This window comes from Perca flavescens, chromosome 10 (genome assembly GCF_004354835.1).
Source record: "Perca flavescens isolate YP-PL-M2 chromosome 10, PFLA_1.0, whole genome shotgun sequence".
NCBI classification, from domain to species: Eukaryota; Metazoa; Chordata; class Actinopteri; order Perciformes; family Percidae; genus Perca; species Perca flavescens.
The window spans coordinates 10,723,380-10,747,151 of NC_041340.1; the positions used below are offsets into that span (position 1 = coordinate 10,723,380).

The 23,772-nt window shown below is 38.0% G+C and overlaps 1 protein-coding gene across 4 annotated transcripts in view; it reads left to right on the forward strand.

Annotated features, from left to right (window-relative positions):
• The window catches only part of lingo2 (leucine rich repeat and Ig domain containing 2), a 214,769-nt gene extending 191,529 nt beyond the window's left edge, over positions 1 to 23,240 (forward strand). For all 4 annotated transcript variants that reach the window (XM_028590060.1, XM_028590061.1, XM_028590062.1 and 1 more), the window contains one exon: positions 20,335 to 23,240. In XM_028590060.1, the coding sequence (XP_028445861.1) occupies positions 20,347 to 22,188 (1,842 nt within the window). In that variant the 5' untranslated portion in view covers positions 20,335 to 20,346 and the 3' untranslated portion in view covers positions 22,189 to 23,240. The remainder of the gene's footprint in view (positions 1 to 20,334) is intronic.
• The last annotated feature ends 532 nt before the right edge of the window (positions 23,241 to 23,772 follow it).

The window sequence follows — 23,772 nt, forward strand, 5'->3', positions numbered from 1 at the left end:
CTTCATATAAGGAATATTTGCCCTTGGCACTTGGCTCTAAAATTGCAGTACAAAGAGATGCCAAATCCAACACCATGTTTGGTTAGTGACATATTCCTGAGCTGTTTGGAGGCTTGCTAAATTTGTTCATAGGTCAATGACTGAAGTTTGTGACAATACAAACTTTGCCAGTGTAAGAAGCAGAATATCTCCAGTGTAAATCTGTCTGTGTCTCTATTACTTCAGAATCAGTTTGAATCTTTCAATGGTATGCTAATAAACAGTCTAAATAAAGAGTGTGTGCATGGGGGACACTGATATTGTCAGCAGACAAGTGTGACTGCTTTTATAAAACAGCTGCCATGGCAGATAAGCTCACAACTCAGGCAGCAGTTTACCTCGAATACTGTGTCCTTCAGTTTCTAATGCATCTAAGTACTTGACATAAATGTTTTTTTAAACATTTCTTAAACACAAACATAGTAAATGACATACAAACATGAATCACTGTAGAACTCTGGTTAAAAAATATAATATGTGGCAGTGGTTTAAGGAATGCAGTGCGGACAGCAGTTTTCTGCATGCTGCAGTGTTGTTCGAGAAGTATAATAAGATTTCCGCGAGGCAGTCCATAGAGCAACTGATTAATCCAAAGATTAATTTAATCTGTTTTCATAATAAAACATTATTAGCCGTTCCCTCCTCTAAGCGTTACCTTTCAGCCCTCTTAAAAGATTATACACTTCCCAATCACTTACCTGGAAGCAGTCAAGAAAGTCATTAAGTTAAGTAGACACTGTCAGTGTTCAGGATGCTGAAAACGATGGGAGAAATTGTGCCATGTTAATGATTTCTTTGCAAAAGCTTCTGTCTGCAGTAGAGTTTCATTCGGGGCTTATCTTCAGCAAACAGGCCCGTTGATGAAACCCGCCCCAGGTCTCCAGGTTGCAACAAACTTTTAATGTGAAGAGTGGTTGGGAGAAGTCGAAAGAGAAATCCACAAATCATCTCAACTTCTCTGCTGTTAGATAAATGTAAAATGGTTCTCTCTTTTAAGTAACAGAAAATCTTGGTTTTTAGTGACATTTATTATTGGTTTTTTTTTAACATTCAAATAAAATAAAATCCCATGCATCCCCCCCTGGAAAATTGCACCCTGGATATATCGGCCAATTGTTTTTTTTGTTTTTTTTAGCATTAGAATAAAATAACTAAAATGCTGCAAGAAGAATATCAGGTGCAGCTCAAGAAGTGCCAAACTGGTCTTACTATTCAACAGGACAACAACATGAGGAAAATTAAAACCTGAAAAGAAAGACCATCCGTAGCAGTTACCTGCACACTGTACAAACAGGTCAAGATCCATCCATACACAAACGTTACAAAATTAAATAAAAATCAAGTTAAGAAGTCAAGAACTATATTCAAGGGAAGTCCAACCTTCCCGTCTTGCGTGTACTAAGCGGGACTTTTTGTAGTTGAAAAATAAACTTGTCAGTGCTTTCTGGTGGGCAAATTATGTGATGGTGATACTATTTCCAAATTACCTTAAACCTAGTTTTTTAGTTTTTAATTTTCTGTACTGCATTTTCTTGTTACTTACCGACAGACATATGCACCGATAAAAATATATCTGCAATGAATAATATATTGCTGATATATTGGCCTAGCTCTAATTGTTATATCTTACCATTAGCATGCTGTTTGAATGCTTTAAGTGATTAAAAGTTATAATTTTTTATTTAGCTGTCAAAATGATTATTAAGAAAACTTTAGTACTATCTCCCTCAAGCAGTTTTGAATTTTGCCTAATTAGTCTCTAATCTTTTATCCAATATTTAATAAAATAAACCACTCACGTTCACATAATATGGAGATTCTAACTGCACTTTTAGTTAGGCTTGCCCCAGCCCCAGCTAGTGTGCCACTGAGCGCAAAATACAAAAATGTCAACCTTTATCCCTGAAAATGAATAAAACTGTTTACAGTGAAGCTGACATTTTATACCGTTTACAATTGATTGAATGAGCTCTAGTGAATACCTAGGGTGACGTCTTATCAGATTCTGCTGGATTTACAAACATTGCATCTACACTGGGCCAGTCACCAAAGAGCTCCCCTCATATCATATTTGAGAAATGAAGCTGCCACTACTTTTTTTGAAACAGGTCCAATGATATTTAACATGGCATACTTCTCATTTGTAAAAGTGGAATTCAGCTTAAATAACCAAGAAAATGCATTTCCAATTTTCTAATGCTGTTAAATTGGCTTGGGCTATATTTCATACTTTTAATGAATAGTGCTAGCTCTTCAATAGAAGAAATGTTGGTACGTAATGAATTCAATAGCAAATGGAGAAAGAAGTGTACTTTGATGTTCTGTTTCACAGACCAAACAAGGCATACTTGTAAAATACAAAGTTCACTCGCTGCTCTGCAGATTAGATTGTAGCAACCTGCCTCAGAAATTATTGTCCCCCCCACCCCCCTCCAAGCCATGAAGGTGAAATATGTGTTACAACATGCAAATTACCTCATATTCCCGCCTGCTGCTTCTATGGTAATGATGCCGCACGGGGCCGTCACTGTTTCTGGGGCACAGGGGCAAAAGGAAATAAGAGATAACTGTAATAAACAAGCTATAGACTTTCCATCAATGACAAACAGAAGTTCTGTCTGATACTGTAGTTGTATATTTGTCTTTGCATCTGAAACTGAATACTGGTCTGGATGACCTCAGATTAAATGATGATAATGGTTTATTCTCATCGTATAGTGTTTGAGTTATGTCTCTGAATTTTAACCAAAGCAGCAAAGGATGTTTATCCTTTGGGGAACTTTTTGTTTTGATTGATATTTACCAATCTTGAGTGATTAGATCTAATTGACAATTGGAGGTGTGGCAACATGAGGTAGCTATGACTGTAGCTACCTCGAACACATTGGCTTGGTAGACCTACTTTTAAAATATTAGCCTTCCGCCCCACTCCATCCCTAATGCTTGAACTAATCACCCAGGGCTATTGTTAGCTAAACTGCTGCTGTGTAGTGAGCTACAGAGTCCCATGGTGGATCCACACGCTTTCTCACGGTCCTTCCTTCACTAAGAAAGAAACTTGAAGGAGACACAAAAAACAGAATAAAGAATGGAAAAAAGGTGTGGCCGGTTAGCTGAGTCGGTAGAGCAGGCACACATATTGAGGTTTATCCCTTAGAAGGTCCAGGGTTTGAGTCTGACCTGTGAGAGTTTCCTGCATGTCTTCCCTCCCCCCCTCTCTCTCTCTCTCTCTCCCCTTTCATGTCTGAGTTGTCCTATCATTAAAGGCGGAAATGCCCATAAAATAAAAAAAGAATGGAAAAAAGAAAGAAGCGAGAGAAGGTGGAGGCAATTTTGGACGGTTTATTTGATATGCTATAGACATAATCGCAAAAGTGGTAATATCTGTAACATTAACTGTGAAAAAAAATATTTTCAAGCTCTAAAGATAGTTTGGGTGAAGAAATGAGACCATATTTTAAGACGTTTTTGCTACACATTAATATTGTTATCTCAGAAGCACCAGTTGTGCTTAAAAGTTGAAGATAATTCATGCTCCCACTGGGATTATTACTTTCTATTATAATCAGTGACATCTCAATAAGATCAGCTTTTCTTTTCTTTACAGCTGACTTGCAATTATGAAACTTCTTTTTTGCACAAAAAATTGCCTCAGATTTCATCTTTTAGTTTATCACTTCAAAAACAGTGTATGAGATCCTAGAGGGATTGAGTGTGGTTCAGTGATTAGTACTGAGGGTGCTCCCCTGCCTCATTCACCCAACACCCAAGGGACCCAATGGAGCAAGAAATGGGTTTCAGTTTACCATAAATATGACAGCCACCTGAGAAAGCCCCTTTGTATCAAACTTGAGCTTCGATAGTTTTAAACAAAAGTAATTTAATACAGCTCAGATTTTTTAGTTTTTAGAGTATTGCGCTTTTACAAACTTCTTCAATTTAAATATGTCCAAAGTTGCTTGAACTGTGTCTGGTAATCGTATTCCAGTGTTTGTACTGGAGGCAATCTGTAATGGAGAAAGCATTTTAATTAAACTTGAACATGTTTATTTTGATTAAATTCTAGCTACAGTACATTGATTTGTACAGTTTTCACAAGTCAACATTGTTCAAGCAGTGACATTACCTGCACACCCACTGGCAATGCAGACGCAATCCTGCTCATGCACGTTTGACTGAACGCAGCCTGTGGCTATTGCCTTTGACAAGCAGCTCTGACAGATCGGTATTCAAATTCAAACATCCCTATATTGTTCTTGTTTTCTTTTGATTTTACTCCCACTACTTGCCTTTCCCACATTATTCTGAATGAGAGGTGTGTGAAAGTTAGAGGGAGACAACCCAAGACTCTCCTTATAGATTATTCAATGTATAAAAAGTATGTATCAACTATATACTGTAAAGATAGTGTTTCTTGTGTCTTGAAGGCAAAACATTAACCTTACATCAGTGCTGCGACAAAATAAACTGTCACTCATTGAGTGTACTTAGATGTAATCATATGTACAACAGAATATATGTCACTTCTTAAATGCAGTTTGTACAGATACATTTACATGTGAATCAAGAGAAAATCTGAACATGGTAGCATCTCATGAAAAATGATTGTTCTGATTGTTTGGGTTTATATTAACATTGACAGCTCATATGTAAACCCATTTTCTTCCTCCTGTGAAAATCCCTGCCTCAGCATTAAAAGGAAATGCAACAAAACTTTTATTTGGTTGATTACATCATCAGTAAATGTATTATTTATTGATTAATTACGTCTCACATTAAGTCCCAACTAGCTTGACTGCATCTGTATTTTTGTGTTTGATGCCAATGCAGATATTGAAAAAAATAAGAGATTACCATATATTGGCGGATAATCTTTTTAGTCCTTTTATTTATAAAAATGAACATATTTTCCTTTGTAGATGCATTTTGTTTCTAAATTGTAGCAGGATTTTCCCCTCTGAACCGATGTTATCAAATTATCAGTCAGGCCCTAGTCACAATGTGACAGTGGACGAAACAAAACAAAATTGAAACTAAGAGCAGGGAAATGCTGGCCAATAGCAAACCATTTATCAGGCTTTTAAGGGTCATGGCCATTTTTTATTATATATGAGAATGGATATGAATGTATGATCCTCTTACCTTCTCTGAATTACTATGTAATTTTGAATATACTAACACATACTACACTGTAAATACTATAATATAAATAGCCAACCGGCAATATGTTCCTCCATTTATAGCTTGAACGCTTGTCTCCTATTTAGGCTTCTTTATAGCTGCTCAGGAGAAACCAGGAATATATCAGTGGGGTAAATAGTATGGCAAACAATTTCACTGATATTCTAAACATGTGAGCTTTAGGAAAAAAATGTCCCACAGCCTTTGAAATGAACGTGAACAGCATGGAGCTCCGTAAATGCAGTATTGACTGAAGCATTCCAGACAAGAATCAGCAGGACGGTCCTTTTGGACATTATCTTTTACCACCTGCTGTATCTTTTATTTTATTTTGTAGCTGTTGCTCTACCACAAACTGAATCGTGTGACCTGATCAATATCCAATAAGACTTTGTGATCCTTGAACGGACTATAATCCCATGGGGGAGCCATACTGGATGGCTGATAAGAGCAAACTATAAAAAACAGTCAAATCACTCAAATGCTTGCTTTAATTTGTCCCCTGAGAGTACATTAACCTTTTGTAAATCCTCTGTCTTCAGCCATAACTGCAGTAAGATTAGCCCTTCTGTGTGAATACCCCTGGGTAGTGATCATACTGTGAGCTCCTCAGGCAGTGCTGTATGCCTCTAGTATGTATGTGCAGCATTTTACTTGAATCAGCAGCAATGTTGCATTTACATTTTCCATTGTAAAACCAATGTTGCATGCTTAATTTGTATAAACAGCAATGGTATGCAATGTAGTGCAACCTGCAGCAATAACATCAACATCACTGTAACGACATTGACACCGTGAAACCTCATCGTACACCTATCATATTTGCATTTGCCTTTTTTCACCTGATTCATGTTTATTTTTCCCAGCTTTTCATTTTTTGTATCAGCAGTGGTAGCCGAGCTTTCTATCTGCAGATGCAAATAAAGACATCTAAACATCTGCATTGTCCTTTACTATCTACTATGTTTTAATACAGTAAGATGTACATGTAAAGGTAGCAGACAAGCCTAGCAGACTGGATTATTTTTGTAGTTTTTATGCCTACAGTACACTGTATAGGTGGCTAAACTAGTTATAAACATAAATGCAAGACTGATTTCACGATTTAAAACTAAGTCAAAATAAAATGTGTGGATGTGGGAAAAAACAAAGAACATACCAAGATGGATTTTATTTCATTTAGACAGAAATCCCTTTTATAATTTAATAATAAAACTACAATATGGAGATAAAGAATGGCAAAACATTAAGTGCAAACATATATGAATAAGCTGTACTAAAATCCATTTGATGGTTAAAGATTGACATGCATGGATTGTCAATACCAACACTGTATAATCCTTTGAACCTTTCCTGATGCTGTTTTTTTGTTTGTTTATATAAAAAAATTGATTTGGATGTAGAGTTTAATTCAACAATAGATCCATTGGAGTCACTCAATACATCATTACATTTTATGCTGTCCTCACTAAAAGTGAAAGTATTCTTCAGCTATACAGCTAGCTTAACATTATATTCTCCAGCATTGCATTCAGTATCAGAATTGACTTTTTTGTCATTGTAAGTACCTACAACGAAATTAAAAGTGCTACTCTATACATAAAAAATACACACATTAAACTAAGAACATAGAGCAGAGAATGTGAAGATTGTAATGTGATTAAAACTAGAGTATGTCTCTAGTAGAACATTCTCCAAGAAACAGGCAGGTTCTTGTGTTTGGCAGGATGTAATGAAGGAAAATATATAATTTGAAAACTGTGAAAAAGAACACAAATATACAAACAAACACCACTTCCTGTTATTAACTGTTAGCAGGTCACGTCCTCTTTAGTGCAGCTTTTTACAATCACCACTAAGGGGTAATCTAGCGCATGAAAAAGAAACCAGTACACTGATTCCAATGCACCTTTCCCCTGACTGTGTTTGAAATGGCATTGTAAAGTGAAACAATCATACACATCTCTAAAGCCCCAATATAATTTTTTTTCTCACCACACATCTTGTATCAGAAGATGACTGAGACTATAAGAGAGAGAATAATATATACAAGCAGATATCAAGGGCTGGTATTAAGGACTACATAAGGCTACATTGTCTTTTCCGAGGCGTAAAAAGGTGCAGAATTGAAGGGAGTTTAATGGCATTGAGCTGCAAGGTCAGAGGCCAGATCTCTTGAATGGGTGCAGAGAGAGAAAATCAAAGAGGAGAGAGAGAGGGGAAGACAAAGGGGAAGACACAGAGGGACCAAGCACCACACGCGCAGAACATAATGGCACAAGAGAATGAGATTAAAACAAGAAGTGGTGAATCCATTTTGATTCAGATGGAGAGATGTCATGCAGATATTTGTACAAGATTTGCTGCCGAGTATACTGAAACACTGTTGGGACATCATGGGTATGTTGGAGCTGCATGTGTTCCTTTTAGCCAACGTCATGAATAATTTCTGTAACTTACAAAAAAACAATATGTTTGAAATTGTATCTGCAATGTTATGTTAGGCATGCAATTCTTCCCCAGTGGTTTTCTCATGGGTGGGCTGAAGATAGTGTGTGCAGAATGATGCACAAATGACAACACATACATTCATAAACCTTGTGCAAAATGTTACATTATCATGCTCTAAGTGAATATGGACCCATTTTTGTATCCGTATGACTATGAGATGCTTGCAGTGTTTCATGTAAACTGAAAAGCATCCTCTCAGCACAGTACTTAGTCTAAGCTGATGCACTTTTGGCAATAGGATGATGCTTTCATCATGCCGCAGTAATAGTTGTTTTCTGAATTTTTGCTACAGGCATTCATGCAGTCAGCAGTACATGTCTTCCTTTATTATGGCTGATTGTTGATATGGTTGCCTTGTATTTTTACCATGCGGCACACATTTTACATGCGGTATTTGTCTCAGCCTGTGTATGCTATATGGTATATTTAGTTTTTATGGAAATGTTTAGATGTGAATATAGGCCAGAATGAGCTGTGTGGGTGGAGGGGTAAAGGGTTTGCCAACCACCTTTAACTGTCCCTGTGGTTGAGTCATAGTACCACTCAGAACTGATGTAGGCGCTCCAGACGTAGAGGGGTGGGGGGACAATAAGCAAATTCACAAGTGCTCTCAGGAGCCCACACAATGTGTTAACTGCTGCTGCAGATGCATTTTAATCAGTCCACACAATTTATCTCACAAGGCTTTTTTCGGTTCAAAGGCAGAGAAGGAAGAAATGTACCCGAGGTTCTGCTTACCCTTTTAAAAATGCTCTTTAGACGTGAGACTGAATATGAATACAGGCTAGGTCAGTAAAATTATAAGAGATCGGTGCTGGTTATTCAAGTTTATGATGAAGTCATTCAAGGAAATAGAAGATTAAAGAAAGGACACTAAATGAGCTATGTTCGTCAGTTCCTGTCTGACTCTTATCATCTTTTTTTTTTTTTTTTTTTTACCTGTTACTGGCAGCAGTCTGCCATGATTTAGAGAGCAGTTCTTTAACACCTTCAGCGCCCAGGTTCAAGTCTCTTTGTTGGCATATGTGTATACACACTGCTGGTTGTACCCATGAGCAAAACACTGCATCCCTCGCAGCTTCAGGGGTGCTGTTGTGGGCTAATCTCTCTGTGGAGGCAGCAGGTGGAAAACAGAAAATCCCTCTAGGCATCACTGACTTATCACTGTAGCATTGCCTGAAATGTGAAATGAAAAATGTCAAACCTGAATCACACTGTGTGTTAGTTGTACATTGTACCATCATATATCTTATTGTAGTTAAGTCCCAATCATTGGTGTTTTGTTATTATAACTAATAAGAAATAGGATTGGACTCTCTCCAGAGTCCATCAACTCTCGTAGATACTTAGAGAGCTTTGAAGGCTGGGTGCTGGATCCTAAAAGTGAATAATCATAAAGAAAGCTACTAGGACAGCACTCCAATGCGATAGTTTATTGCCACGCAATGGACGTTTCGGGCAGCGCCCTTCCTCTGCGTGTGCTGAAATGTCCGTTGTGTGGCAATAAACTATCAAATTGGAGTGCTGTCCTAATAGCTTCATTTGTCATTATAACTAATCAATAATATACTTCCACTCATCCATATCAATTCCTGCATAATGCTGGTATGACTGGAATTATGTTTTCCGATGAAGTTATTGATTTTTGTAGATAGAGTAGCCTACTGAACTACATGTTATATTTAGTGTTTGTGTAACAGAATACATGTTACATAGCACATTTGTAGTATACATTATCAGTCTAAGTGGTGGTCTGGGTGCTGATGGTAAAAGATCTGTTTTTATCAACTACTCTAAGAATACTGCTGGGTAGTGCCACAATTAATGAGGGTGGGGATTTTGCTGTCCGCACTGAAGTGGAATATTATTAAGTTCTTGGTATTTAAAACAACAGAGATGTTTATCAGCTGCATTTCATTTTACGGATGATGGAGGTCGCTACTTAGAAAGATCTGAGGTATATAGGGGAATCTGTATGAGATCAATACATTATTGTAAATTAGAATTTTACTACATCAGCGCAGCTTACAGAGCTGGTTCAATGCTGGGTTTTTGAGGCCTGTACCGATAGCTATAGTGATACTCAAGAGTTAAAACATCTGATTACCATCTGTCAGTCAATATTCATTTTTAAAGTATATAATAAGGAAACTTTTTTGAGATGATCCCTTAAATTTGGTTATTAAAGTTACTGAAAATTTCAGTTAGAGCGTCTTAAGTTTCCTTGACGGGACTTATTTTCAAGTGAAACAGAATTTGTGGGCTATCTATTGTGACAGAAGGGATTTAAATCAAATCACCTCTGACTATAATATTGCTCTGCTAGCTACCCATGAGCTAATGGTTCTGTCCGTTTTTTATTTGATAGGCAAGGGGTGGCTAGTCACCCCCAAATCAATCATCATATTGGGGTACATTTACGAGTTCAAGGTTGGGTCATCATCGCTAATTTTGTAATGTTTAGTGTTTTTTTTTGTTTTTGTTATGTAAAAACACATATTTGGCATATACCAAGAAAAAATAAACAAAATGTAACATGGGATCAGTTAAAAGGTAATACAAATGAGTTGATGGCAGTCTCTCTTGTATCAGATAAGAAGCAGTCCAATGTTCCACATCTTTTAGAAAACACATTAGTAATATATCCTTTGGGCTGGCCATTCACACCTATATAGACTATTTGCCCTTGTAAATGTGACATCAAGTATCTGTCCCAGTCATAGTGAAGGAAAAAGACTTCTCACTGGAGAGCAGTCTGACCTGCTTAAGTGGTACTAAAAAGTCAGTAACATCACCTCAATATCAATATAATTTTTATATTGTATGAGTATAATAGTAGTGGAGAGTCGGTGTCATTTTAAGTTAGAAAAATACACGAAATAAAACTCTTAATACGTACTGTAACACATTGCTCTCTAATGAACTGAGAAATTGGTTGATTTTTTTATTTTTCACTTTTCATCTTTTGTAAATTTAATGAAATGACAACGCTCTGTTTCCTAGACCTTATAAAGACCACTCAGATAGTCACTGTTGTGTTTTTGTCCTCATACATTTAATTACCAATTTTGTTGCCTTTTTTTACAAGCTCGTTCTTGTCTCCAGAGTTCAGAATTTTTAATAGCTATTAAACATAGGATTAACTCTCTTCTCTCAGAGGCTTTTCTTGTGTGATGAATCAAGATCTGACTGTTTTGACTCTTTCCCAAACCAAGAGGTTATCAGACACAGAAAAGAGCAACTCACTCAATCTACCAAGTTTATCTCTAATTAGCACTGATTAATTGAGCCTTGACTTCGCTCTGCAAGCCATGCAGAAGGGCAATTTGTGCACAGATGCCTATTATTGCCCCTAAGGCGGTTGATCCTCACTGTTAAGGGCTCTAGGTCCCAAAACCCTCGATCATGTGACTATGATCATGTTGCTTTTGCTGTGTGTGTGTGTGTGTGTGTGTGTGTGTGTGTGTGTGTGTGTGTGTGTGTGTGTGTGTGTGTGTGTGTGTGTGTGTGTGTGTGTGTGTGTGCGCGCGCGCGCGCCACACTGGATGCAAATTATGAAAACGGAACAACTACTAATTCGATTTTTCACTGCCATCTGTGTTTTTGAAGAATCACCAAGCGTGCTGCTGTTGTTCTTTTGTGTTTCTTATTCTACAGCTTCAACTATTATAAGTATATGTACTGCTCTAAAATTGATGGAGGCTGAGTTGTGTAATTGTATCCAGGTCACATCCTGATGAGGCATTCTGTTGCATGAGAAGTCAGATTGACAGTGGTTCATCCAAGAACTACAGTGTTATTTTGCATCTTGGCAGGCTCACCTCAAAGCCTCGCTGCCCTTTACAAAGATCCTTTAAATAATGGATAAGGCAAATGCATCGCGCACTATTCCCTCTCATTATGATCCCATTTGATTACTCGCCGATGCTCTTTAGAAAAGGTGGGTTAATTGCACACTCTGACGGTGAACTAACCTGCAAGTTAATAACATATTTCCTTCAGGGTAGCATCATTATAAGATATAAGCCTCATTAAAATAAAATGATGATTTAATAACTTTCCCTTACAATGACCGTTATGAGGATGTACTGTTATTTTGTAGTTATCTGGGAAATTAAAACATCAAACACTGCTTTTGCATGGCCTCTGCTGTTTTCAGAAAGCAATAATTAACCTTCTCTTGCCTGCAAAAACTTAAATAATAACAGTGATTATATACTGTGTAGTGTTTACACTTAACATACAGAAGTCTGTGCGTGTCAAAGTGATGAAATGTTTTTTTTCTCCAACTTGAATGGATTTTAGGAATATTGGTGTGTATGTAGGTTTTTTATTAACCTTACTTTTTGGCACTTTCTGAAAGAGTTGCCTTTCTTATTCATTCCTTATTACAACCAATTACATTACAATTAGTTAGACCCATTGACAGGAGGACAGCCGTGTCAGATGCTAATGTATAGAGAGCTTGCTGTATAACTGCTGCACCCGTTATGTAGCAGATTCTCTCCCTACATGATTACACATAATGTTGCTTTCATTATTGCTTTATTCCTCACACAGCCCCCGTTCCTCTGCGGCTTTGCTCAAGCTCTAAGAGTTTATTTTCCTCCTTTTCCTGCCTTTCGAAATGGCTCATCCTCCAGAGCCATCTTCCAAGTCAAAATATAAAAATTTGACGCTTTGATTATGCTTTTTAGGGGGTGTTGATAATTGCCTGGTAAAGAAAGCAACTGTCTCCCACCATCCACCCTAAACGCAGGGAGGCTTTTCTGTGTGAAGAGGAATCACATTATGTACAATGATCAGTGCCTGGGGGCCACATCAAACACAGTCTGAAAACCTTTCCAGAGGAGATAGAGGCAGGCCAATTTCACAAGTGGCTTTTTATTGGTTGATTGCACAGAGGCCAAGTTGTTATCTAAATCCTCAAACTACTTCACCAAAATAAGAGGTGCCTTGTGAGCTTTCAGAGTGTGCAAACTTACCCTTCAGATGAAAGCCAAAGCAAAATGTTTACAATCAATAGTTTGTCAGGATTTTGGCTTAAGAGACTAAGTGAAAACAGAATGTAGTGGTTACAAAGTCGACCAGTAACCAACAGTGTCAATGCCAGTGCAGAAAAACTGTATAATGCCATCTTTGAATTTCGCGTTTTCACTTGAACTGTTTGTATAATCCTTTAAGGCAGGTTTTATGCTCCTACAGTATTCAAATAAATTCAAAACACATGATTTTTAAGAAGTACTTAAAGTACCAACAAGTAATAAGCATATAAACTGCAGAGGTGTCAAAAGTATCCACATTTGAAGTTTGAAGTATCAACTCAAGCTTTTTACTTAAGTAAAAGTATAAAAGTTTTCAAAACTACTTAAAGTATAAAAGTAAAAATAATGTAAGGGAGAAAAAATGCCATTAAGGACAAAAGCTTAGCCCGCCCCAAAGGGGCCTATAATGCACTACCCCACCTCAACAAAAAAACATTTTTCTAAAGGCCATAATGACTATAATAATGTTATATTAAATCATACCTGCAAACTCAGAAGGGCTGAAAAAGGTGACACATCTCTTCTGTGTTTTTCAGAGAACGGCAGCTACAGTCTGGTGTTACAATCCTCTCTAGTGAAATACAGACACACCAATAGGTTGTCAGAATGGTATATGTTTATACTTCTCATCCAACCACAATCCAATTCACTCTTGACAGCATGGTGGCTCAGTGGTTAGCACTTTTGCCTCACAGCAAGAAGGTTCTGGGTTCAAGTCCAGGTCGTTCCGGGCCTTTCTGTGTGGAGTTTGTATGTTCTCCCCATGTTTGCGTGGGTTTCCTCCGGGTGCTCCGGTTTCTTCCCACCATAAAGACATGCATACTAGGACTACAGGTCGTTGTTGCAAATGAGAATTTGTTCTCAATCAGCTTACCTGGATAAATAAAGGTTTATTATTATTATTATCCGGATGGTGCAATTTATCTGGATAGTTTTTTTTTGTGTGTGTGTGTTTTTTTTGAACGATGACAAGCCGGAATGAAAACAAGCCGAACTGAAATAGGAGTAACGAGGCTATTTTTAAAATGTAAGGAGTAGAAAGTACAGATAATTGCGTGAAAATGTAAGGAGTAGAAGTAAAAAGTCTGCTGTCAAATAATTACTCCAGTAAAGTATAGATAACATTTCTACTTAAGTAAGGTAACAAAGTATTTGTACTTTGTTACTTGACACCTCTGGTAAACTGTGGTTACAATACACACTCATGTGTGCATCAGATCATATTAAGTCAGAGTAAACCCTCCATGGCCAAGATCACGTTGCAGTCTAACGAGCCGACCTCTTGTACAGTGAGGTGTACCATTGAGGGTTTAGTTTCTAATTTTGCTGAATTATATTCACTTCATATTGGAGATGTTGTGCTAATTAGTTGGTAAATAATTTGAAATCAAACATGGATAGCGGGTGTCCACTCCACCCGGCAGGGGGAGAGACACTGATGAGCAAACTGACCCATGATTGCTTGATTCAATTAGCTCCAATTAAAAGGACCATGTTTCTGGCTACTGTAACTCAGTGGAGCTTACAGGGAAAAGTACGCTTAGGACCATGGCTGTATTCTATATTCAGTTGCATTGCTGTTATTCTGTGCTCATGAATGCATGTATATAGTAAACATGTAGCAAAGCAAAAGAATGCAGCAGGATGTGAACTCAAACTTAAGATCTTTCTTGTTGATTTTTCCCATAAAAGAGAATCAATGAATAAATAAATGTCAGGCTTATCTTTTGAAATAATTACCGTATACTGTTTCATGCTTGCAGGAATTTTTAGCATAAGATCACTATTTGTGGACTGCATTGTCATAACTTTTTAGTGTTGTTTTTGTGTTTTCAAATAACAATATCAATCTTAAACACGTATTACTGTTGTTTTCATCATTAAAGAACCTTTACAAGTGACAATTGTAGTATTTACTGTTTTCTTAATTGTATTTCCTAACTGTACTGTCATAACCACAGTAATTTACCACCTTTTTAAATTAAAATGTTACTGACTTAACCTTTTAAATATCACATTCACTTGTGTGTCACGTGCTATTATCACCTAGCCTGGTCCTACCTACCAGACTCTCGTACATTTCATTTGTTCAGAGAGTCTGGCCACTCTCCATTGACAAGTGTTAACTTCCTTGAAGGCGGGCACTCTGTTGAAGTTTAAAACTATTGGATCTGCCCAGAGCCACTCTGGATCTGCCATAACCAATCGCTAATGTTTGGTCGTGACGTCGGCTTAGCATCGCTAGCGTTAGCCTTAACCAACTCCTTCACCACTAATGGAGCGAGCTGGAAAATCAAACTTTTCCCAAACCCCATGGGGAGGGGGGCCACAACATCATGGCCACCAACAAAACTCAGCAAAGATTGTTCTTGCTTGGGCTTTAACTTCTGATTCTGAACTTTCTGATTGGACAGCTAATGATTAGCCGGAGAAAACCCAAGAATATACCGCAAACCCAGACGACGTACTGAAGGAAAATGAAAATTGAGCGGTGAGAGTATGTAGGAGGGCGGAGCCAGGCTAATTATCACCACCTTGCGCGTACTGTCAATCCTACTCTGTCTAAATTATATAATAATATATTTTCCTATGTGGAAACTCTGCCCTTAACACTGCACATATATCATCATTCTGCACAGTGAAGCACAAACATCCAAGTAATGTAACAATAAGCAAAACAATTTTTTTTAATAACGATGATCTAAGGAATGTGTGACCCAAAATGGTATACATATCAATTAGAGGAGATAGACATAGAACAAATGAAAAAGTGAGCAAAATGAAAGAGTCATAGTGCAGTTGTGCGAAAAAGAAAGATACAGAGACAGAAATTCAGCAATGACCCCGGGGAAGATATCAGTCGCCTGCCTGGGGAGCGATTGCAATCTCCTGTATACAATAGCTTCACTCTCACCTCTAGATTTCTGTCTCATAAATCCCTTGTAGCGCTCCCTCACCTGGACACCAAGTCAAGAGTGCAAAGGTCAGAGCTACTCAAAGCTACATTATTCTGACAAAAGATGGAGAAAATATACCTGCAATTAGTGTAGTTTGGAATACACAGTTTATAGGAGTGAGGCTCAAGATGAAGTAATATAAGCATTTTTTGTGAGTGAAATCATGACGAACTAGTGCATGCACAGCAATGGTTTGCCACGAAAGACAGACGTCATCCCTACTCATCCTCTTATTAGTTAGCCTCGGGCTGTGTTAGAAAGTAAAGAGCGGCATCATGGGATGGAAGAGCCCTGCATGCTTTCAGCGATTCATATGGAAATGAGTTTGTGATGGGAATAGAAATCTGTATGCATATTAAAAATGAGCTAAGACAAATATGTTTTCATATCTTTGCCGTAGTGGAGGGGCAAATCCTAATTTAATAGTCTGGAGTATTATGTAAGTTTGAGTTTCATATTTGGCCACTTGTGGACTGTACATATGCTTGGGATGATGGCATTGTGCAGGCGACCTAAGCACCCCTGCGCAATGGCTGTTCACTGATTTATGCTGAGTCAGACACCATTAGCTGTTATCCTCCCCCTCTCAGGATCCAACCCTGCACTAATGTGGGTCAGGGGCCACATTACAGAAACACCTTCACTGTGCAGTCTTATCTCACAATGCATTGCTGGATTTCACTGGTCACTGGAAGTTTCCATAATATTGAGATAAAATGGAAATGTTGGAGAAAATAATAAAAAAACAATTAAAGAACAATTTACCCCTAAGGTCAACATTTTGATATTCATTGTATTCAAGGAGCTATTTCTGACAAAGTTCAGAAACTCTTGCGTATGACTGTGTAAAGTTATTATTAACTGACTTGTTTGAGAGATTTTTCTATTTTTTCTGGCTGCAATATATTATGGTCTCCTGAGATCTTTTTTGTGGAGATACTGGTTGTCTTTGCTTCTTCTATCTGATTCTATCATTAATGAACAAAATGTTGTCTTAGTCAGTAGAATATGTTCTTTCTGCTACCACAGAAACCACTTTAACTACTTTAACCTTGATGTCACAGTTTCTACATTGTGCCAGTTCACCATATTAATTAGAGATGTTTTCAGAAATGCAATTTACACTGCTAAAAGGATTTATCCTTCAAGGCCAAAAAAACATGGTAAAATCAAAAGTGTTTCTGTTATAGAAACTTCAATTTTTCTTCTACAACTATGGAATACTGTAGGTTACAAAATGTACCATCCTGTATTTTGTCTTTCCTTTTGAAGGACACAAGCAGCACACTACGAATCTGTGAAAAACAGCACACAAAAAACATAATCAAATTATCAGCGATATTATAAGAAAATTGAAAAATAAGCAATGTACCCAGCAGTGAGATGTACACATGCACACACATAAATCCACCGCACATGAGCAGATAGTTAAGATTTATTTGCAGAAGTTGGCCCAGGGCAGCTGCCTAATTATGTGCAGCATTTGCTCCTGCACAGGACACATCTCAGCTGGTGCTACTGATGATGCACTTGCATTATGGTTCCCGCATTCAGCAGTGCCCAGGTGAGGGGGTCACATCACAGGCTCACTCTTACTCAGATTACAGACTGTTACAAAGACACCAATCATTATACTGATTAGACAGTATTTGTGTGTGTGTGTGTGTGTGTGTGTGTGTGTGTTTGTGTGTGTGTGTGTGTGTGTGTGTGTCTATATCTTTGTGTAAGGTGGTTGTTACGTTGGAGGGGACACAAGAAATATCCTGTACAGAGGTGTGTGTGTGTATGTGTGTGTGTGTGTGTGTTGTGCGTATTACAACCTTGTTAGCCATTTGTACCTAGAAATGTTTGACTAAACACTGCGTTTCATTTTGAGCAAACAAAGACAAACAGCTGTATATGAACTATACTGCCTTAACATAATACAAACAAATCAACAAAAAATGTAAAGGTCCCATGGCATGAAAATTCATTCATTCATTCACTTTATGAGTTTTTTTTAACATTAATATGAGTTCCCCCAGCGTGCCTATGGTCCCCCAGTGGCTAGAAATGGCGATAGGTGTAAACCGAGCCCTGGGTATCCTGCTCTGCCTTTGAGAAAATGAAAGCTCAGATGGGCCGATCTGGAATCTTCTCCTTATGAGGTCATAAGGAGCAAGGTTACCTCCCCTTTCTCTGCTTTGCCCGCCCAGAGAATTTGGCCCACCCATGAGAAAGGGAGAGACATCATGGCTTTCAAACGAGCAAAGTGGCAGTTGGTCAAGGCCACAACCCCGCCCTCCACCTTTCCCAATTTGGGATCAGTAGAGTACTTCTATCTATCTATATATGTATAAAGACACAATTTGGTCAGACCTTAAAAACATTGACCTAGCCCTAATGTAGCAATCTTTGAAAACAAAAATAAAAAAGCACATTTTCCAATATTGGTTCACAAAATGAAAGATGGCAACAACAGATGTGTTTTCTTAGTTGTTGAAAGGTACTGATTTTAAAGCAGGGAGTGAGAAATTAGCTTTGCATTAACAATAAACTGCATTAGAAAGCTGTTTAACAGTTAAACAGGCCAATGCGCATTTGGCAATGATTTACAAGTCAGCAGCAATGGAGAGCCAGCCATATGGTGCCCACTAACTAGCAATAAAGCTTCATACAGTAGTAAACTGGAAGAAAGGGAAAGTAAATACATAAAAAAAGGAATAATCAATGAATATCAGCAACTGCCAACACTTGATGCAGAGATGCCATGAAAAGATATCAATATTTTAGGCTTTTGGCCAGTGACACACATTAATACTTAAAAGCATGTGCATCCCCATATAAATACCGTATAACATAAGTGTTGAGATGCATTTTGGTAGAAAAACAATTGAATTGAATTTGGAATTGGAATTCTGTGAAAACAGTTGGTCTGGTTTTTGTTGCACTTGATTTGTGTCACTTGGTGCAGACAAGTAAGCACTCAATCTTATGTATTTCAATTTGGTCCTCATTTTGGCAATTTTAATTATTTTCTTAGGTTCACATTCAGTAATGTTTCTCTTTAGATGAGTATATCATCATATTATCTTTGCACCATAGTCTGTTGGCATATCAAAAGCCTGGGGAGAAATTCTGATTATTCTTCTCTTGGTTTAAATTTAGCACAACCGATGACACACCAAATGAGGCAGGGATGGTTTGCAATCCTTGCAACCTAAAAACCTGATGATTGATGAAATAATTATATTTTTTCCCTAAATGTGGCATTATAGGGTTAATTTACATTTTTGCAGAGGTTGCATAAAAATATATGTGTACAGGTATGGGTACATGTACACAAAAGCTAGATATGTCATCTAATTTTAAGAAGATCACTTACAATGTGGTGGGTCAATCACAATCTTTTTTACCACAAAAGTGGAAAAGGGAAATAATTCGCTGTGTAATGGTGTTTGCTTGTGCTTGTACTGTAGCACCACAGCACAAACACAAACATGTTTTAGTTTTTTATGACATGAATATTGAAATGGATCAAGAGGAAAACACTGGCATGACAATGGACTAAAATTATTGCTTTTTTTCTCATTTTTAAATAACTTCCGAGTTGGAATATCTGTCAGACTGACTCTTTCTTAGATTTATTTGAATGGATATGGTACAATTCCCAGAATAATTGATTTTGTACAGCCACCATTTGCTTACACATTGTTTGAATCCGTTTCTAAATTGGATTTAAAAATATTTAGATTCAAGACCACTGTTTATTAGCTTTTGCGACCTTTGTGTTAATGCTTATAATAAAATCAATCATAATATTATAATAATCATAATTTTCTTCTAACATTGAATGATGCCCTCCAACCTATGTATCTTTTGTGTACTTGTTGATTGAGTTTGATCGCATTTCTCCATGAACAGTATAAACTGGCAAGCATTTTTTTCATAATTGTTTTCTTTTATTCTGCCACTTTAGTATGTTTGGAATTGTTTCTTGGAGATAGGGTGTAGTACCATTTTTTTAACATTATCAAACAGAGACAGAGAATATGTGTGAAAAACAAACCATTTCTAGTAGAGATTCAACATGTTTGATAAGAGATACCCTTATTCGTTTTTCTGGCTTAGATTTAGAGAAACACAATCTGAAGTGACACTTTTTATTTCTTTAACAGTTAATTTGATTTTGTGGTAAATCAAGATAAGTACCTATGCTCACCAGGGAAGCATTTTAACCAGCAGTGTTGTGCATTGATCAGTATCACATGGGTAAGAGGAAAACCGAGACAGCTGACAGATTCAACTGATGGTGGAAGAAGGAAGTTCTTTATTAAAACTCTAAGAGATCCCCAACCAAAATTTATACTTCAACTTGCCTGTATTTGAATAAGAAACTAGATGGGAAGAGGATTGTAGCAATGTAACATTTGTGTGCGGCGAGGTCCATCAAATCTGTAGTCATTCTATGCAATACTAGTAAAGGCACCTGAGGCTATTTTTTTCTAAACCTGTCCTGCCATATTATTAGTAATATGAATTAATTCACAGCCACCACAAGGTCCATCCTGAGTGAGTAATGTCTTTCTCTCTCTCTTTGTTCTCTACCTCTTTTCTTGCAGAACCGTGACAGAATGGTCGACTGTATGAGCAAAGTCATGCTGCACACGGTCATCTCATGTTGGCCACCATTCCTGGGACTGGCCCTCGTGGCTGTCTTTGTAGGTTCCACCCTGGGATGTCCCTCACGCTGCGAGTGTTCAGCGCAGACCAAGGCGGTTGTTTGTCACCGCAAGCGCATGCCCAGCATCCCGGATGGCATCCCGACCGAGACAAGGATCCTGGATCTGAGTAAGAACAAGCTGACAATGATCAACCCTGATGACTTTTTTGCCTTTCCTGGGCTTGAGGAACTTGACCTAAGTGGAAATATTATTAGTTATGTTGAGCCTGGAGCTTTTAACGCCCTTTTTACCATGCACACACTTAGTCTCAAGAGCAATCGTATCAAGCTCATTCCTCTGGGTGTCTTCACTGGCTTAACAAATCTTACCCGACTGGATATAAGTGACAACAAAATCGTCATCCTACTGGATTACATGTTCCAGGACCTGCACAATCTAAAGTTTTTGGAAGTGGGTGACAATGATCTGGTTTACATTTCTCACCGTGCATTCAGTGGACTTTTAAGCCTGGAGATGCTAACCTTAGAAAGGTGCAACCTTACAGTTGTACCCACTGAGGCCCTTTCCCACCTGCATAACCTGGTCAGCCTCCATCTAAGATACCTCAGCATCAGCACTTTGCATCCATACTCATTCAAAAAGCTGTTCCGGCTGCGGCTTTTAGAAATTGATTTTTGGCCTTCACTAGACCATGTGCCAGCCAATACCCTGCATGGCCTCAACCTGACCGCTTTATTCATAACCAACACCAACTTATCCTCCTTACCTTACCAAGCCCTGAAGCATCTGCCCTACCTGAGACACCTGAACCTGTCTTTCAACCGCATTAGGCACATTGAAGGAGGGATGCTGATGGGACTGGTTCGGCTTCAAGAGCTCCATCTGGTTGGAGCTCAGCTCACCACCATTGAACCATATGCCTTTCAGGGCCTGCGGGGACTCAAAGTCCTCAATGTCTCTCATAACCGACTGGATACACTAGAGAAGGGGGTTTTTCAGTCTCCCGAGGCTCTAGAGGTTCTTCTGATTGATAACAACCCCTTGGTGTGCGACTGTCGTCTCATGTGGATCCTACAGAAAAGGCACTCCATCTTCTTTGGAGATTCACAGCCGGAGTGTAGCACACCTGAAGGTAATCGTGGCAGGCCTTTTAAGGAGTTTAAGGAGACTCTCCTGTCTTATTACGTGACATGTACCAAGCCAAAAATCCGTGAGAATAAAACCCAAACGATCACTGTGGATGAGGGCCAGCAGGCGATGTTGCGCTGCAGTGCTGAGGGGACACCAAGGCCCATTGTGTCCTGGTTGTCTCCACGTCGACGAGTTCTGACAAGTAGGAGCCATGGTAGAGTTACCCTCCACAACAATGGCACACTTGAGATCAAGTCAGCAGAGGTGCAAGACAGCGGAGTGTACCTTTGCCTTGCCTCCAATAGTGCTGGGAATGACACCCTGATGACTTCATTGGCGGTGAAAAGTCTGGGATCGCTGTACGCTAACAGGACCCAGTACTACACAGATCCCAGCAATACCACTGCCAACGGGACGGCCGGTGTGACCCTCGGTTTAGACTTAAAGACTATTTTAGTGTCAACTGCTATGGGTTGTTTCACATTCCTGGGAGTGGTCTTGTTTTGTTTCCTGCTCCTTTTCGTTTGGAGCAGAGGTAAAGGAAAACATAAAAACAACATAGATGTTGAATATGTGCCTCGGTCAAAGTCTAACGGCACTAACGTTGACTCGGCAGAGGGACAAGCTGGTCCTCGTCGTTTTAACATGAAAATGATGTGACTTCTTTTATAGATAAAAGATTCTGGATCGTGGAAATGCCTAAAGTACAATGTATTTTTTTGAAAATCAGACTACTGAACTTCCCACTGCTGTCGGGAGAGTGGTAGTGAATCCGTTTGGGGCATCGTAACAAAATGAGAAGTACCTGAAATCGTGGATCTTGACATAATGCTTAGATACTGTTTCAACTACTGAAAGGCATAGTAGGACATTCTCTTATATAATTGCCAGCGGGCAATTTCTTCAACGTGGATGAAGAGTGAAAACTGTTGCCGCTATGGGCATCTGAAGGAAATAAGGTGTCATTTATCAGCTTTTTGAAATTTATATGCCCCAAAAAAAGAACGCTTCAGTTTTGGGTTGGATCTATGGACTCGGCTGAACCATGTACATTACAAATTTGTATCTAAGCTATTAACCTACTTTGTTTAGTCTTGCGCCATGCTTATTCACTGAACAAATCAATGAAACAGACCATAATTTCCTATGTTCAATACTTTGCATATGTGTACCTAATGCTAAATTATGTATTCATAGCAATATTCATGGGATGCATTAGCCAAAATTGATATACCACATATGTTCAGCAAGAACATTCTTCAGACTTTTGAAGTTCCCATGGATTCAGGAAGGGCTTCTATGGGTGATTATCTGTCCCTGCTCCCCCAATTGACTCGTAGATATTAAAAATATATATATATATTATTTATCAATGAAAAAAAGAAGAAAAAAGACTATTTATAAAAAAAGGTTGAGCATTTCGCAAAATCAGTTCTCAAACACTGTTCAGGATCTAACAAAACACTTGGATCATCATATCGATGACCCAGTGTTGGTCAAAGTACCTACATGAACCACCTTTTTGTCCTGTTTTTGGCTTTTTTTATTACTTTAACTGTACCTTTGCTGGTTGGCAAAATACATATGTCAATTTTACTAAAGTGACATTTGCATAATTTTCCCCAGTAGAAAATTTGGACTTTGTTGTGGTAGTTCCTCATTTTGTTGTTGAATCATTTAGATTGTGAAGACTTCAAAGTAAAAGTTTTAAAAAAAATGTATGTGAAATAAATGAATATGTATTTGTACCAATGAGTCTGACTAAATGGCTAATACACAATGAAATAATGTTTTCTTCAGCCTTACTGATATACATCACAGTCTTCTTTTAAGTATTGAGTAAACAAATGTATGCTAGTAACACTGCAACAATGACATAAGGAATTTGCACTTTATTCATGAAACTTAATCTTTAGGTTTACAGAAACACTCACATCAGAAGTGACATGTCCACCATTTGGTACAACATGAAAGTTTATTTAAAAATACTAGCTATTTTCTTACATTCATATACCATACTTACAAATACCAATATCTCAAAGGATGCTAACATGGTCTAGTGATACACAGCTGTAATACTTGTTTCAATTACTTTGAACAGTAATTTGTAAAAAAAAAAAAAAAAAAAGAATTGCTAGTATTATGAGTTAATAATTTGGACAATCCCGTGACAGTACATAATGTGCATAGTAAATTATCAAACATTTACTGTTGTACTGTATAAATACATTGAAATCGCAGCTA